This window comes from Agrilus planipennis, unplaced genomic scaffold (genome assembly GCF_000699045.2).
Source record: "Agrilus planipennis isolate EAB-ADULT unplaced genomic scaffold, Apla_2.0 scaffold51, whole genome shotgun sequence".
Lineage (NCBI taxonomy): Eukaryota > Metazoa > Arthropoda > Insecta > Coleoptera > Buprestidae > Agrilus > Agrilus planipennis.
Window position 1 is genome coordinate 1,097,826 of NW_020438915.1, and position 16,630 is coordinate 1,114,455.

Here is a 16,630-nt window from a genome sequence, read left to right on the forward strand (position 1 = left end):
ATTCGAATTACCTATATATATATATATAACAATTCCTATCACGAATTTTATACTTAAATACAAAAAAAAATGGAATGCGATTCCGTCAAAATCGTTTTATATGGTTTATCTGATTATTGACAACAACTTATAGGTACATTGAAATTGAATTACATGAGAACTAGAAATCACCAACTGACACGATTCTTACAAAGTGCAACGTGCGCGGAATGAAATTAATAAGTGTAAAAAAATTACTGTCAATACTGAGTACCTGTCACATCTTATACTTAGAGCCTATTGATAGATATTAATTTATTATGAGCAGTACAATATCCTTTTGTGGTGTTTTTTATATGAAAACTATTAATCATCATGTCCACTCTATGTTGCACGTCCACGAGAAGATGTAATGATAAAGTGGACGACTAATAACATTAATTTCGAATGAAAAGAACAAGTGCAAGCATTGATTCTAGTTTTTTCTTACGTATTTCAGTTACTATTATTATTGGAGGGACATACATACTTTTCTGGAATTAAAATAAACTTTTCCTTAAATAAATTATAAATAAGCTTTCGAAAGAGCAAACACAGCAGTAGCTGAAAAGTTTTTAGTTATTCAAGAATGTTCTGTTACATTTATACGTTATTTTATCATCAATACTTGGACGAACTCCTGGGGGTCAGTTGGGACATAACAAATATAAAGTCATCATCAAAACCATCTAGAAATAAAAACACTTATGACTTATGACTAAATCCCTTGATTTCAATTTTAACTTCTGGGAAAAGGATAGTAATTTTTTGCCTTAATATCCAACAGGTTTCACATTGTATTTCATTTTATACACTTATTTAAAAAATACGTCTCAATTACTTGTAAATGCTAAGAAGTCAATTAACTAATACCTAATGATATAAATAAAATAATTAGCGTACATGAATCTTGCGTTTCAATTTATAGAACTGCAGAAAAGAAGCTTTTGTCCTTTGTAGCAGGTGATTAGTGTCTAATTTTGGCAATGATGCACCGTTAGTTTGGGTCGCTATATTTCTGATTGTAACTGTACATAAGTGGGGTGTAGTACACACATATATAAATGTACAACATAAATTAATGTACATCTGCCTGTACAACGGGACCGAGCAGATTTCGTACTCAACATGAAGGAACGCCGTAGTATAAGCGATGAAAAAGGAGTGCACCTGCAGCTTTGGCTCGTGCCGTGCCATCATGAAGGAATTTATAGGTAAGTTTCACTACCACTGACTGCCCTAACTTACTGACTGACTCACCGATTCACGGACTGACAGACAGACTGACTGGTCCTTTCGCTGTGAAACTGTAAAGATCAAGGATTAGCTTCTATCGTTTAATTTTTCATCACATTAGTGATGCTTACTTGAGTTAGTAAATAAAAAATATGGTTCAGTTAAAATTTAAAAATAAGGACTTTATACATACCACTGAAATATCCTGGTCGTTGTCTCCTCCAGTTGCAAAATTTCATGGAAGGTTTTTATGAACTTTTATTAATTTGTAAAATACTTACACTGACTCATTTGGTTCAATTTTAACTTCACGCTAATAGGTCACATTTAAATTAACAACTTCGTTTATTACTTCTGATTATCTTCACTATAACTTAAGGTTTGTGGATATTAAGTTATTATTGCACCTAAAACGTTATAAAAAACAATAACGTAAAGTTTTGAATGTTAATAAATATAAATTAGGTATGTTTGTATTTCTTCGCGAGGTTGAAAGTACAGGCTCTGAAGGATTATTCCTCACAACACTAACTAATTGAAAATACTTTGAGAATTCCAAGAAATTGAAAAGTGCATGGCGCATTCACCAAAACCGTTTATTGTTAACTAAAACCATGCCCTGCAAGTAAGGCAAAACATTCACCAAACATGGAAAATACAAACTTCTTTGATGACATTTTTTGTTTTTATACCTAAACTGATGGAAGTGTGGAATATATTTTTCAATCACTTCTATCTGAAAATATCTCCTGATTCTTGGAGTATATTGCTCTAATAACTAGACCGATGTCTCAAACCATATTAATTCTTATTAAGAAAATACTTTTATTTTAATAATTTTCGTTTATATACAGGGTGTCAATACAAATTTTCTTTAATAAATAAAACGTTACAGTTGTACCACACATTTAAATACGCATAATATTTACAATTAACTAGACGCTTAAAGTTAAAGGCACTTGAAGGTATTTTATTATAATAATTACTTCAATACAACAATAAATAAATACTTATCACTACAACATTAAACTATCTTTGGTCTTTAGCTGCATGAGGGTTTTGTAAAATTCATCCAAAACGTAGCTAGAATCCAAATTATTAAGTACTCAAACTTAAGCTGTAAGTGCAAATATGCAAATTTTAATTTTTGTTAAAATGTAACGTGTTCTATCTTTGTCTTTTTATTTGTACAATTGGTAATTAAACATATAATTATTTACATCTTATACAATAAAATTAGTACCTAGCATTAAAATCTAACATCACAATATTACAAATTTACAAATGACTACAAATACGATGTATGTGATATAATAATAAACAGTTTTGGGAAATTATAAAATAATTGTTGATAAATTTCGTGAAGTGCTTTTTTCATAAAACCAAATTAAACAAATAGGTCATCAACCCTCACAATTTCCCATTGACATAGGAATAATAGGGTAGGAAGCAGTCAAGCGAAAACAGTCAGGTAGCAGGTGCCTAGACTCTATTGGCTTAACTCTACCAGACGCAGAAGTGTAACCAATAAACCCTAAGCAAAACATCTTCCCCTGAGGGCTTTACGCCTCTTGTCCCTGTATATGCCTATGTCTGTGGTGCTATCAAAACAAATTTCGTCAACTGGCTATTGTTTCTAATTGACCATTGTCATGAATCTTACTATCAGGAATGGACTTTTGTTAATAGCGTCAATGCGCTATAAAAATATTAATTTGTTAACATACACAAGCGATGTCAGCACGAACTAAGACCTTTCTTGTAATTACGATATTATCGTTTAGTAATGAAAACGGTAGTAAAATATGAGTATCTTTGTCATCTGTCAACTAGACAAAACCAATTTACACGCAACTGTGTCCGATAATAAACCGGCATAATTTTTAATTATAATGGCTAATTTGCTGAAACGACGACTTTGTGTCCTCTTTGCAATATGTTATTACACGAATCAATACTTATTTTTTATGCAAAAAGTAGATTTTTTCTCAAACTAGAGAGTAAAATAATGTGTTATAGAAGAAATTAACGAATTAGCGGCCAACTAACATCAAGGTTTAAAATTCCTTCGTTTGTATTTTGAAATATAATACCCAATAATATGGCACAAAGCAACTAGCACATAAAATCATAAATGTGGACTTAGGATATGCAATTTACGCAAATAGCTTATGATTTTTCCTAAGCAATCCTATTGACCTTTCGCTATGAAGAAATCGCCATGAAAACGTAGCTGCACATTAAAACTGACGTGTTAAAGTTTACTCACTAAATAATATCTGTACATTAGGTACAAAAAGTGGTCTAAGATACGAAAGACCAGCGTAAAAAGTACGGTAGAATTCAATTAAAAATAGTACAAAATCAACCTTTTCAACACAAAAGTTACAATACGTACGCTATTATAATTGAAAAATGTTTTGATCCAATTATAATCCACCCTCTATGAATATGCATGTATATTAGAAGAAAGGCCAAAATCAGACTTAAAAGCTGCCTCCGCTGCTGCTGCTAACTTCCGGTTTGCCATCTTCTTGTTGAGGTAATAACTCAAACAGTTTTGGATCACGCGAGTGTAGTCTTGTAAAAGCTGCTACAGGTTCTTCTTCAGACGGATGTTGAGATTCACGATGTCTACGTAAGTCCACTTTCCTTTGAAACGCTTTGTCGCAGAGACCGCACGAAAAAGGCTTATACCCCGTATGTTTTCGCATATGAGTTATGAGATTCGAGGATTGACTAAACGCCTTAGCACAAACCACGCATTTGTGAGGTTTTTCACCTGGAAAAGATTTTTATTTTCAAGAAAGGAAGGACACTATCGGTTTTCCTGTGTGGTATTAATCCTTCTTACTATTCTTAATTACTTAATCAGTTAAAATAGATTAGAAAACCAATTTAAAAACAAATATTAAATTCATTTCAGTTAGTAAAAACGTTATAGTTTTATGATGATTACACAAAAACGGAACGTGCCTATGAAATTTTAAACAGTATGAGTCATTATACGTTGGACAAAGTAGTCGCACAGTGAATGTAACAACTAAACAACATGAATGCAATATGAAAAATAAATCAATTATACTGATATCTTCCAAAACCATAGCTTAAACATTATAAAGTGATAGTTAATGTAAAAGTTGTAAATAACCAAATAGAGCTTACTGTTACAAATTAATAATTCAATTTTTCTTTCATTTCATACAAACAGAAATTAATCAAGAATTCTAAACTGAACATAGTTCTAATAAACGCAAAAAAAAAACGAATAGAAACCTCTCAGTGAAAATTCTACCACATTCCCATTGATTCCTATATTTTTTAATCAAATAAAAAGTAACCTATGGTAAATCTAAATGGAGATATCATTATTTAGCACTACAAAGGAATATTAGCTAAAAAAAACATCAGTAGGTAATGAAAATGAAAGCCACTTTATTAAGGTTGACACGTCATCATCATGTGAACCAACGAGACCGGTATTACAAAAAGAAAATAAAAAAGAACGGCATCAGATATAATCGTACTTAATTAATTACACCTTTATAGATAGATGGACGCAATTTATTTTACAAACCATTATTATTCCAAGTCATCATCATTATCATTATGTCCTTTTCGTAATGGAGGCTCTAAACGATTTTTTTGAACGTTCAGATTTCATGTATTCCTTCAATAAATTAATTATTACTGGATATACTTAGCAGGTACGTAATCAGTAGCTTTACTTTCTATATTCTACTTCTGAAAATTATTAATTAATCTGATGAGACACGTACCCAGTAGAGGATGTTTACATGAACAAATGTCCTAAGGTCTAATAAAGATACAACTGTATCATTACAGGTACATGTAACACAGTAACATCAAGAATAAAAAAGATGTCCTGCATGCTCCAGAGCGAAACACAATTTTACTTGACTGCTTTAAAGTGAGACATATTAAAAAAATATAGAAACTCTACCATGTTATAACAATTTGTCATCAAATTAGCAGAAACAATAAGGTGGTATCTAAAGCTTTCTCAAGCTTTCCCAGTTGAACTTTAATCAACTGCCTAAAGCACAATTTGGAGACGCAATAGGCACTCAATCAACATCAATATCAAGAACAGACAGAATATCGTCAATTATTCAAGTTAATAAGTTATTAGTTGATGACTGTCAATCTTAGCAAACAGATCTGGCATCAGCCAGTAGGGATGTCAACAATCAAAACTGGCGAAACGCCTAAATATCTAGCAGAGAAAATAAACCACTATAATTCATACCAGAAAGTGCACCTCAATCAACTATCTAGGAAGCAATTTGTGCACGTGATAAGAACTCAAACCAAACAGATAAAGAATATTTAGCTGTTGATCGGCAATTTATCGAGATAGGTAGTTTCAATCAGTCAAACATCAACATTAAGAAGCGGCTGTCGAGACTGGCGAAACGTCTAGATACTCAAGGAATGATGGCATTTCAGTCCAGAAAGCTTCGTTTCAATCATCTATAAACTGCAATCCAACACATAATGGACATCTAGACGTTTCGCCAGTCTCGACTGCTAGCAGCTTCAAGAGATTAATAAACGGAATTCATATCAGTAACTGAGGAAGTCAGCATTTGAAACCAACATAACTTCTAAATATCTAGTGAGGAAAAGAAACTATGACGGTTTATTTCAATCAATAAACCTAGAGGTTGTCTACGCGATAACCACTCGAACCAAATAAGTAAGGAATATTATGTTGTAGATCAGCAATTTATCGAAATCGATAGCTTCGATCAATTAACATCGATATCAATGAATTTAAAAGTTTAAAATCGCAATAGTTTTCGATTAATTGCTTACCAATAACTTAACGTCTCTTTTTATAATTATCGATCAACAATACGAATCCAGATGGCTCTTTCACTACTTTGAGCATCAGGATGATTCAAATCCATGCGACCACGAATCCAATCCTGTGGGCACTTTGCGATAATTATAATTTTAGATCCGATGATATAAAAATTGCGTGACACATATTTGTTTCCGGTCCAGCGTGTGTTTAACAAACACACGCAATATCGGTCCGGTTGTCCATTAGTATTGCCGTGTACACATATCGCAGTAAACCACCCCTTTTCGAAATCAATTATTGACCGTACGTACATACGTATGTTCGTGTAGATGGGTGGTTGTATGCGAGGAGCGTCAGATAGCTGATTAAAGATGACCATCAGAGATTTATGAATCACACACGGCAGCCTTTTTTTTTTGCCCATCAACGACGACCTCAACGACAACTGACTGGTTGGATGGATGTGTGGATACCGACTGTACACGAACATATGTACACATTCATACGTGAAAGTGGTCATTATAAATTTTGTTTAATTGCATATACAGGGCGGTGTAATTACCGTTTATGCAAGGATGTAATTTTGAATGGTTAATGCAGAAATAATAATTGGTGACGATGTATGTGTGTAAAGGTGAACGATAAAGTGAAGCAATAGAATATTACTAGTTAAGTCTGTCCAAATTTTGACGCTTGTCATTACAATGTATTTATATGCAGCCAGTTATACACCCGAATATAGACATTTAAGCCCGTCCACTTTCTTCCAATTGTTTAATACCAATAACAATTCGAAACTGACTATTTTTAATCAATGATTTTGATTAACAAAACATCCTGGATACTGAAAATTGACTTGAAGTACAATTCAATCTTTTTCCGTTTTTCTGCAATCATTAACTGAAAAGTGAAATTTTTGACTATTTTGTTTAAAGAAATAATTCGTGAGTCTCGCTAGGGATAATATAATGAATCTACATCGTCTTGACTTGGAATAATAGTGTTCATTAATTAAGAGGTTTTGAAAATACCAATCCCTCTTTGTGGTTCTAGTTATAAAATTGTGATAACTTACCGGTATGTATGTACGTATGTTTCTTCATGTCGGACTTCTGATGGAATCTCTTCCCGCAAAACTGACAAGGGTATGGTCGCGTGTCTGAATGTATTAATAAATGCGTAGATAAGGTTGAGGATCTTTTAAATGTTTTTCCACATTGCTGACACTGAAAACAAAACTTTCTTTCACGATATAAACGAAATTTCTTCATAACATAATTTGTGGATCGTTTAATTGACAAATAAAATAATTATATACTTATAATAATTAAATACAATAAAAAAATATAATCATGGTAAATCGTAATGATGAATAGATACTTTTTTATTTATTTTTCTTTATCTGAAAATAACGTTTAGATCTTTGCAAAGTTTTCGGTAATACTGTTTGTACAGTGGAATTCTTTTATAATGACTCCGCCTGTATTGACTAACCGCTTAATATGAAGTAATTGCAATGTTAAGTTTGGTTTTCATATTAAATTCTCTATAGGAAAGTTTGGATATAATGACTCCATTTAAAATGGCATACCGTTTATAATAACTGATTCTCAAGAAATCATATCCGGCTATTGTGACCCAAATGATTAATAATAACATTTTCGCTCATTTTTCTTACCCTTCTCATGTATATTGATATTACAATTCATCGTTCTTTTTCATTTTCTGTTAATAAATATATTCAATTTGAAGTTTTTCTCTCTATTAAACTAAATAATTAATCAAAATAGAAAGCTATTTTTTCTAAGACTATGGTTTGTATGACGTGTTTGTCATTTCCCTTTGATGTTATTATAAGCGGATTCTATTGTATATCATTTATTTCATGTAAGCTTTTACATTTGCAAGAATAAAAATAAAATAATCAATCCACAGTCGCATATTTTTGTATACTTAATTGTAATTTGAAAATACCAGACGATATATATTTTTTGCTCTAGTATTAGGTATAATTAATTTAGTAGTTGAATAATTTAGGTGTATTTTTCATTAGCAATGATGAAAGTGTTTCGTATTCGTTCCTTTTCTAACTTTCGCTGTTTATTAGTAATTCGAATTACCATTAGAAGACCCCAGGTAAGTAGCATGTCTTATAATATTTTAATAAATCTGAAACTTGTCGTGTTTTCAACTAATGACGGTCATTTGAAGTTTTTCACATAAATTATAAGAAAGCGACTGAAGTTTTAGCCCATTAAATCTGCATCAGATGAAAAGGTAGCCGTTTGATTACTGCCAGTTAGAATACTTCACAAATTACATGCTTCTGAATTATTTATTCAAGCACTAAATATGCTCCGACAATGTTTAAATTACAATAAGTTTCCTTCGACTTGTAGTGCTCTATATAAGGAAAATTCTACAAGATAAAGTAAACCATCTCCTTCAATATGCTTGTGATTTTCTTCAATCTACGTTTAGAGTTTTAATCTATTCAATAATTCAATCGAATAATCGATACACATAACAACTGACTTACCTACTTATAACAATACTTTTAATAGTAATAAAATATCATAAACTAGTATTGATACTACAATATTCGAACCAAAATGTCAATTAAAACTTTTTTGATTTTAAAATACTAAATCCTTATTAATCAATAACAATAGATCATCATTTCAGATTTATTTACCCCCATACTGTACTGTTACGCAAAAATAGGAACTTGTAGTAACTACTTAAATTATTTTTTTTATGATTTATTATAGTTAGACATGTGGTAACGATATTACTATCACTTTTGGTTGATTAATACATGAAAGATAAGAAAAATATGTTTTACTCACAGTGAATGTTTTTTCTCCAACAGGTCCTATTTGGGTTGTAGAATTGTTCGCTTGTTCGGGGGAATTCCACCTTCTTCTAACTTCATTAATGTTCACGTTACAGTTTCTTTTATTGTCACATTTACTTAAGTTTATTATATCTACACTAGTCGTAATTAAACTATTACCGTTAACGTTCGTACACAGATTCACATCCGATTTCGAGTTCACTTCTTGTTCACATAAACTTCCAGGTGACCAAATGCTGTGCGATCTCGTTCGCCCTTTTAACGATAAGTTCAGAGGCATGTCATCAGCTGTAAGAATAACATCAAAGTTTTTCCACAATCTCAACGTTTTAAACGGAAGATATTGTTAAATAATAAAATAAGTCAACACAAAAGTTTTTGGTCAGTGATCTCTCGATGGATTATGAATTTGATATCTTTAGATCTCATCAGCACGCCATAGATTATTTCGACAGAACACCGATCAATTTACTTGCTGAATTCGTTGTTTGATTAGGTCTTTTTTACGATTAGTTATGTAGACCTATCAAACTGAACCAACCCAGAAAACAAGTGTTGAACTTAAAAAACGTTTAATTGTCTTTATTAGCACTTTTGGAAACTCCCCATTACCAAATTTAATTGAATAACTCGAAGTAAAGCTAAAAAAACGTTGTTTAAATTCATTTGTATTTTCTTATTTTAATTAACGATAATAAAAGAAAAATTTACCATTCTTTTCTTTCCTGGTTTTGCAGTTTGGATCTATACGAGTAACATGGGACGAATTGTACGATTTAACAGGTTTGTCAGGGGTTGGGTAAGGAAATATAAGATTTGGCAGATGAGACCACACGTAAGGGGTATAAACGGTGGGGGCAAGTTGACTAAAAGAATGTGGCCCATACATTACAGCACTTATTTCTGAAAAAAAGAAGTGAAAAATAGTTAAAGGATTACGTATATTAATTTTTCGACTATTTAATAAATTTTGTTCAAATAAAAATTATAAAGAAGCAAGTCGCAAATTTCTTTCTGTACATATTCTGGCCTTTACAGCCCTTTTCGCGAATACTTAAACTTTAATTAGACTCAATTAATCGACGTGTAAACTTTAACATGAAATTCTGCTCTTTTTTATTTATTTTAATTTCTTGGTAGGCTAAAGTTATACGGGCACCCTCATCATTGAAAGATGCTTATCTAACTACAATATTAACCCATACATTTACACTTTTGCAAGCGGTATTTACGGTAAACTCAGAATACAGATTCTTTATTAAAGTGACAGTTAATTAATTTATACTTATTATAATATTTTATAGTGTATAGCCAATCCATCACATTCGTTAAAATATACAATGAGGTTAAAACAAATAGGACAAAGTTAATCACTTGCCAGGAGGAAACGGCGTTTAAAACGGATTTCAACGTTTTACCGGAAGCAAGTATAGATAAAGAACGTAAACTGTACAAACAATAATGTTGCCCATAAATGACTTTAAATATGTAAGCTATTTATAATATTTACAGTTTCATTGTTGTTAAAATTCTTGAAAATAATAAAAACAAAAAAAAATTGAATATCTATCCACATTTACATTCAATTAATTATCAGTTAAACGATATAGTTTTGATGTGAGGTATGATTAGGAACAAAAGAGATATTTGAACTTGAAAACGCCGATTTAAAGGTCAGTTTACACATATAGTGCCGTATCTGTGCCGTGCCACTGACGTATTCTTTCGTTGTCCATCAAATATATAACCCTTACGTTAAAATCCTCAGCCTTTCACCCACATAGTACCATTTGCCTGACATGCTCCTGTCATGGTGGTATTGGGTTTATCGGAAGGTCTACGACTCAAGACGGATGCGACACGGAAGGGGACATATGTACCTAAACAGCTACAGAATTGTTCTAATGCCGTAATCTTTACGTTTGACTCTGATGGTTCTGATATTAGTCCCTATGACCGCATTTACTACCTACAGTATTTTCTTTATTTATTGTTGTACATATGCAAATGTCTAGTAACAATTGACTCATTAATTAATAAATATTACTGATCATGCACAAATTGACATCAGCAATTATTATGTGAATGTATCGCACGGAACAATGCATATGAATGTCGGCGGAACTATATGATTCCCGAACGGCACGGGCACGGCGCGGACGCGGAACTGTATGTGTAATCTAGCCTTTATTTTGTCTCTAACCCCTTGTACTGGACTTGCACCCACGGAAAATTCAAAATATTATTCTAACCTCTCGCTGATTGAAGACCTTTGGCATGTATCTGCTTTGGATAAACTAAAGAAAATGCGCTGCATCGCGACTTCGTGGAGAAAGGACTTATAGCCCCCGATGATACACCTGGCATAGGACTAGTTGATGGCGAGGTGGGTGGTGATCGCGAAGGAGATGTAGAAGACCCCACATACTGAGATAGATACTCTAGCCGAGGCATCTGCAAAATCAATCGACAAAAATTACACAAATTTCTTATGGATTACCAATAAAACTTTCAAATAATGCCAGAAGAAGCGCCAGCCGCTATAACGGTTACACACGAACTCGTATCGCTATCAAAACTCGGTTCTGCAAATTACATTTTCAACATCCTATTTGTACTTTCATTATATTTTAATGCATATATTACTAGTGCTTAAGTGCCTTTTGTTCCGGCTAGTTACCATCAGTCATAGATTTTATATTCTTTTATATTAATTTTCTTACTTAAGATAAACAACCAACTTATAATATAATATGTTATATTGCTAAAATGTCATCTTAGCCAATATTATCGACTCCTATAACTTTGTTGCGAGTATCATTTTATAGCTTCTTGATACGTTAGTATGATAGCAAAACGTAGTATACAAAAGGGATGAATAAGAACTAATTATAAGAAGATGATAGGTGAAGATAATTTTTTTCAATGTATATTCTAGCAGTTTTAAATTATACAAATCTACCTATAAGTCTACAAATCAAAACAACATTATAAATAATTGTATTTGTTGTAATTATGGGTAATTTGTGTAAGCATTGCAATTTCTTCTTTCTTAAATGTCAACTAAATCCTTTTATAGTGTAAATACATTTAGTTTTTGCTTATATTTTTAACAAGTGGATGTTACCTTCACATATTACACAAAATGATAGTACAAGGAAGTAATCAGTGCGTAAATGTTTCAGTTATCCTTGTAGAAAGATATTTTTATTTGTTATTGTATGCAGGAATTTGTTTTACTTATAGTTCGTTTCGTTCATTTATAGTTATTTATGAAAACTAATAATAAACATTATCACAAATAATTGAAAAGTTAGCATGCTTAAATAACACAATTAGGAAAAACATGCAATATTTTATTATCGAAAAATAATAAAATCCTTGTTTATAATTTCCATGACTCAACCGACTGTAAATAGATTACAGGATTTTTGAATCAAAAATATATTTTTATCATTTTTAACAGTGAATAGAATCGATTTTTGTCCTAATCTGAAGTTAATCAAATGAGAAAAATAAAGATTTTTATTGAGTTAAATATTATAATTATTGAGTTTCCTAATTTACTACTTTCGATAAGAGAGAGTTTGTTGTTTAAATTATTCTGTAATTCACTAGAAATAAATTCATACATCTATACTTTATATTTTAAACTGAAGATAAATTAACAAACGCTAGAAACTGTCATTATAAATATTGAATGATTTTTAATTGTTTTTTAATGTTTTTACTCTGCGATGCAGTAGCAGTTTAGCACGTAAAAACTAAGTTTAACGTTTTATGAAGATGTTAATTAAAAAACATTAATTAACAAAACACCTGCTGTAGGTACCCACAGTATATCTATACACCTACCTGTGAGCAAACGCTAATTTTATCTCAACGATTTAATGTTCCAGTTATTTTATATTACACGTTTATTATACCTGTTTCACTACCTTAAAACTTTTAATCTATGATAATTAGGGGTCATTTTATTACGACCTTATGACCAAGTTTACGCTCGGTTATTATGTAAACTGCTTCACTGCTACTATTAAATAGTGATACTTGAAAAAAAAGCTGCATATTCACCACCCTGACCTTTAAAAGTATTCACTGAATCGCAGCAGTGACTTTCCATAATGATTACAGTAATTATTGTATGATTGTTGTCACATCAAGTTTTTACACCGACAGATTTGTTGTTCAATACACATGGCAATTTAGCGAATGCGTTTTGTTGGTAGGTACTTTTATTTAATTGATGTTAGAAACGTAATCAACGCGATATCGTTATGCAATTGATTGATTTTTTTAGTATGATTTTGCAAAAATAATGTGATTATACGTTTACATATTTAAAAAACCCTACAGCATTAAGTAGCAACAATCATAGAAGTCACTACCTTCAAAAGCTCTCCTAAAAATAGACATAAAAGAGCGTCTTCATGCTGTTAAAGCTCCATTAGTATGTTAAAACGAAAAGCTTACCGTCTATGTTCTATATTGTATGATTAAAATGTAAAGCATAAAATATATCTAGGTCTCTTCTCAAAAAAAAGCTAATACAAACTAAGTGGTTGCTACTGTACTGACAGGGATTCAATTTTTTTTTTAAATAATCCGCTGAAAAACATATAAAATTATGAAAATTGGAATTTTGAAAACTATGTAAACTAGCAATCATTGTTTCAAATAAATCAGATAACAGCTTCAGTTAACGACTAGATTTATTGTTTATCTGCATATCTTTTTTTTTGCAGATAGTGTAACACAATATTTAATGTAATTTTCCGAAATATGTCTATTCGTATTTTAAATATATGAAACTCATGCTTAAGTCAGAAAAACAGCTTTGGTTGATTAAACACATTATACCAAGCAATTTTCACAGAATCATTCATATAAAGACGAAAATCTACTCAATTTTCTAAAAGAATCGCTTTTTTAGTTCAGAAAAAAACATTTCTGAAGTAGTTGATTGTAACTCTCCTGTGAGCCAAAGAGGAAAAGCAAAGCTTTTATTGAACAAGAAAATGCAATGTCTTCATCAAGAGAGACACAGAACTTTCATCGCACTTTGAATAAGTGAAAAAGTAAGGACAATTGTATTTACCTACACAAGGATGTAAAATTTTAAGTTAAATCCTTACCTTCAAGAATTCTCAGCGAAGGAACCGTCAAGAGCGTCAGGATTTCTTCGCTGATGTCATCATGATAAGATACTGCTGTTGGTAATTCCAAATAAAATAACACCCTCTAATGGTATTAGTTTTCGCTTTTTTTTTCACATTGTCCAAAAGAACTACACTTTACAACAGTTGTATTCAAAAAAGTAATTTGAACGGTTCGCAAAGACACGGCAGAAGAAGTCGAAGCCCAGAGAGCTTTTGCACCTGACTGATGGGGAGCGCTGTAGAGGTCGAAGCTTTGTGGTGGTGTTGAGTCCCTCTTCTTCGGCAAGCAACTTGCTGGCCTCAAGTATTGAACAGGTAAATGGTTGATGCTTGTGTGTGTTGTTTGATCTCGCCTCCTTTTCACCTGTACAACAATACGATTGGTTTAGATAAATTAACAGGCGTGGTTTTGTGACGCAAACTGTTTCATTGGAGATTTTTGCTTAATGAAAAGCGTATTAAGGATCTGGTTTAATCCTAATTTGATTAGATTGACTCTTTACCGTAACAGGAATGTCGATTTTATTATGTTTGAGCTAAGGTTTCCCACTATACGACTTCGCAAAAGATATAAATCGAAAATAAATATCTGTACACGTTCAAGAAGTCATCACTGATAAGGTTTCCTTGTTATCTATAAATAAATTGTATACACACCATTCGCTTTTTTTAAGAAATAAAAGCCGATTACCTAATTAATTTCGCTTTATTAAACCTCAGTGAAATTCATTTAAAAGCTTTGGAACTACAAACTAAAGGATTTAGCTCCTATCCGAAGTAATTATGACAACCGGAAATAAAAATACAATTTAAATAAGAAAATCAATGAAAGTTTCTCAAAATACTTGATTAGATTTGGTATTGGCTAAGAGGACGACATTTGAACTCCTGTGAAGTTGTCCTCGAACGGAAAATCTTAGCGGCAGGATTCTCTTTACGTTGAGTATCGGCAAGGATTCGGTAAAACCGATTTCAAGTCAAGAATCGTTTGATGTCTTGATTGTAGAAGTTTTTACACTCCTTAAGATATTTGCACATTTTACATGGTACATTCAAATTACTAATTCATATGGATAATAGGGTATTACCCTTTTAAATGCATCAATTTCTATTGACATCGCTTGTATCAGATAACTGTTACATTAGTTTATTAGAAACAAGAAAAATTCTAGACGTTTCGTCTCTGCCAACTTCACAGAAAGATTTATTCATAGTCTTCTACAGATATTCACTGCCATTTTGATACATTTCTTCCATTAATTCAAAATGCTCTACTACTTTTTTCGCAAAAGAAGGAAAAGGAGATAATTATTAATTATTTTAAAGTTACTAATGTAAAGAAGCGTCTGTTAGTAACAATGGCTTCAATATTTGGTAACATTTCCACCCCTTTCAATAATAAAACATGTCGTTTATCGCGTTCCTTGAAGACCATTTATATTAATCAATTTAAAGACAATCCAATCGTTTCAATTCATCACAATTGATTAAATTGCTAGACAACATTTATCTATATCTATACAATAAAATGCGTCGACGAATAAAAAAGGTAAAGATTGTCAATCGGAATTACTAATAGACATTAAATTTGTTCGGTGTTGAATAAAATCATTTTCGTAATTGTATTAAAGCTTACGATGCCATAGAAAGGAATAATACCTGACTAAGGTAACGAACCAATCGGCTTCTGATTGTAATTTGATAACAGAAGACCGTTGAGGACCAAACAACACATGACTCTTCTAACTCACCCTCCGTGACCTGCCGCGTGCCATGCCATCATCCCCCATCGTCATAATATACTACCTATACGTACGGATGTATTGTATAGGTGTATACAAGTACGCGCTCATCCAATACGTGCACCTACCACTTAGACACATTCCCATCACTTGCAACACTCCACCAACTACCCCCATACATTGAATGTTTTGTGTGAATTGTTTATGTTTTAATCAAGCTAAAGGGAAATAAATTACAAAAAAGACTTAAACTGATTCGATAAATTTATTTAATGGTTTCTTTGTCACCGTTTTCGTTTGCTGGACGTCTATGACGTCAATTACAGTCCTGGACATACGAGCAAATGAAATGTTTAGCGTTATCGCATTAAAAATCATTTTTATTCTTCACTAAAGAAAAATGGTTGTAGTTTTCTTGTTCACGGAAACTTAAGACTTAAATTTCATAGCGATTAAGAAAACGGAAAATTATTTACATATAGTAGTATTTGTTGTACCACAATGTAGGTATCTACTTTTGTGATTTCTTGAATCTTATAGAAGGTTTAAACACTTTAGCTACCTAGATTTTAGACATTGATAAGTAATTGTCGTAGATATTAATTTGTAATTGTCTCAAAGAAATGCAAATTCACTAGCAATACGTGCTACTTGTTGATGTAAAAATTTACTAATTTTTACTAAACGCATACTATACGTAGAGAAAGATGCCTACATGTTATTAATCGCCGTTGGACAAATGGTACTTTAATTAAGAATCTCTACCATAAAGGTAATTTTCGATGAG

General features: G+C 31.7%; 1 protein-coding gene across 2 annotated transcripts; it reads right to left on the minus strand.

Moving 5' to 3' along the window:
• Positions 1-2,113: 2,113 nt before the first annotated feature.
• On the minus strand, positions 2,114-14,681 carry LOC108733093 (zinc finger protein 675-like). 2 transcript variants are annotated; one of them, XM_018464145.1, is made up of 6 exons: positions 14,078-14,681; positions 11,195-11,396; positions 9,654-9,845; positions 8,935-9,230; positions 7,161-7,323; positions 2,114-4,036 (listed from the first exon to the last, which is right to left on the minus strand). In XM_018464145.1, the coding sequence occupies exons 2-6, from the start codon at positions 11,394-11,396 to the stop codon at positions 3,741-3,743; spliced, it is 1,149 nt and encodes a 382-aa protein (XP_018319647.1). In that variant the 5' UTR covers positions 14,078-14,681; the 3' UTR covers positions 2,114-3,740. The 2 variants fall into 2 exon arrangements, with proteins under 2 accessions (XP_018319647.1, XP_018319649.1); XM_018464147.1 differs by having other exon boundaries at positions 7,161-7,311; positions 14,078-14,680.
• Between the last annotated feature and the right edge of the window lie 1,949 nt (positions 14,682-16,630).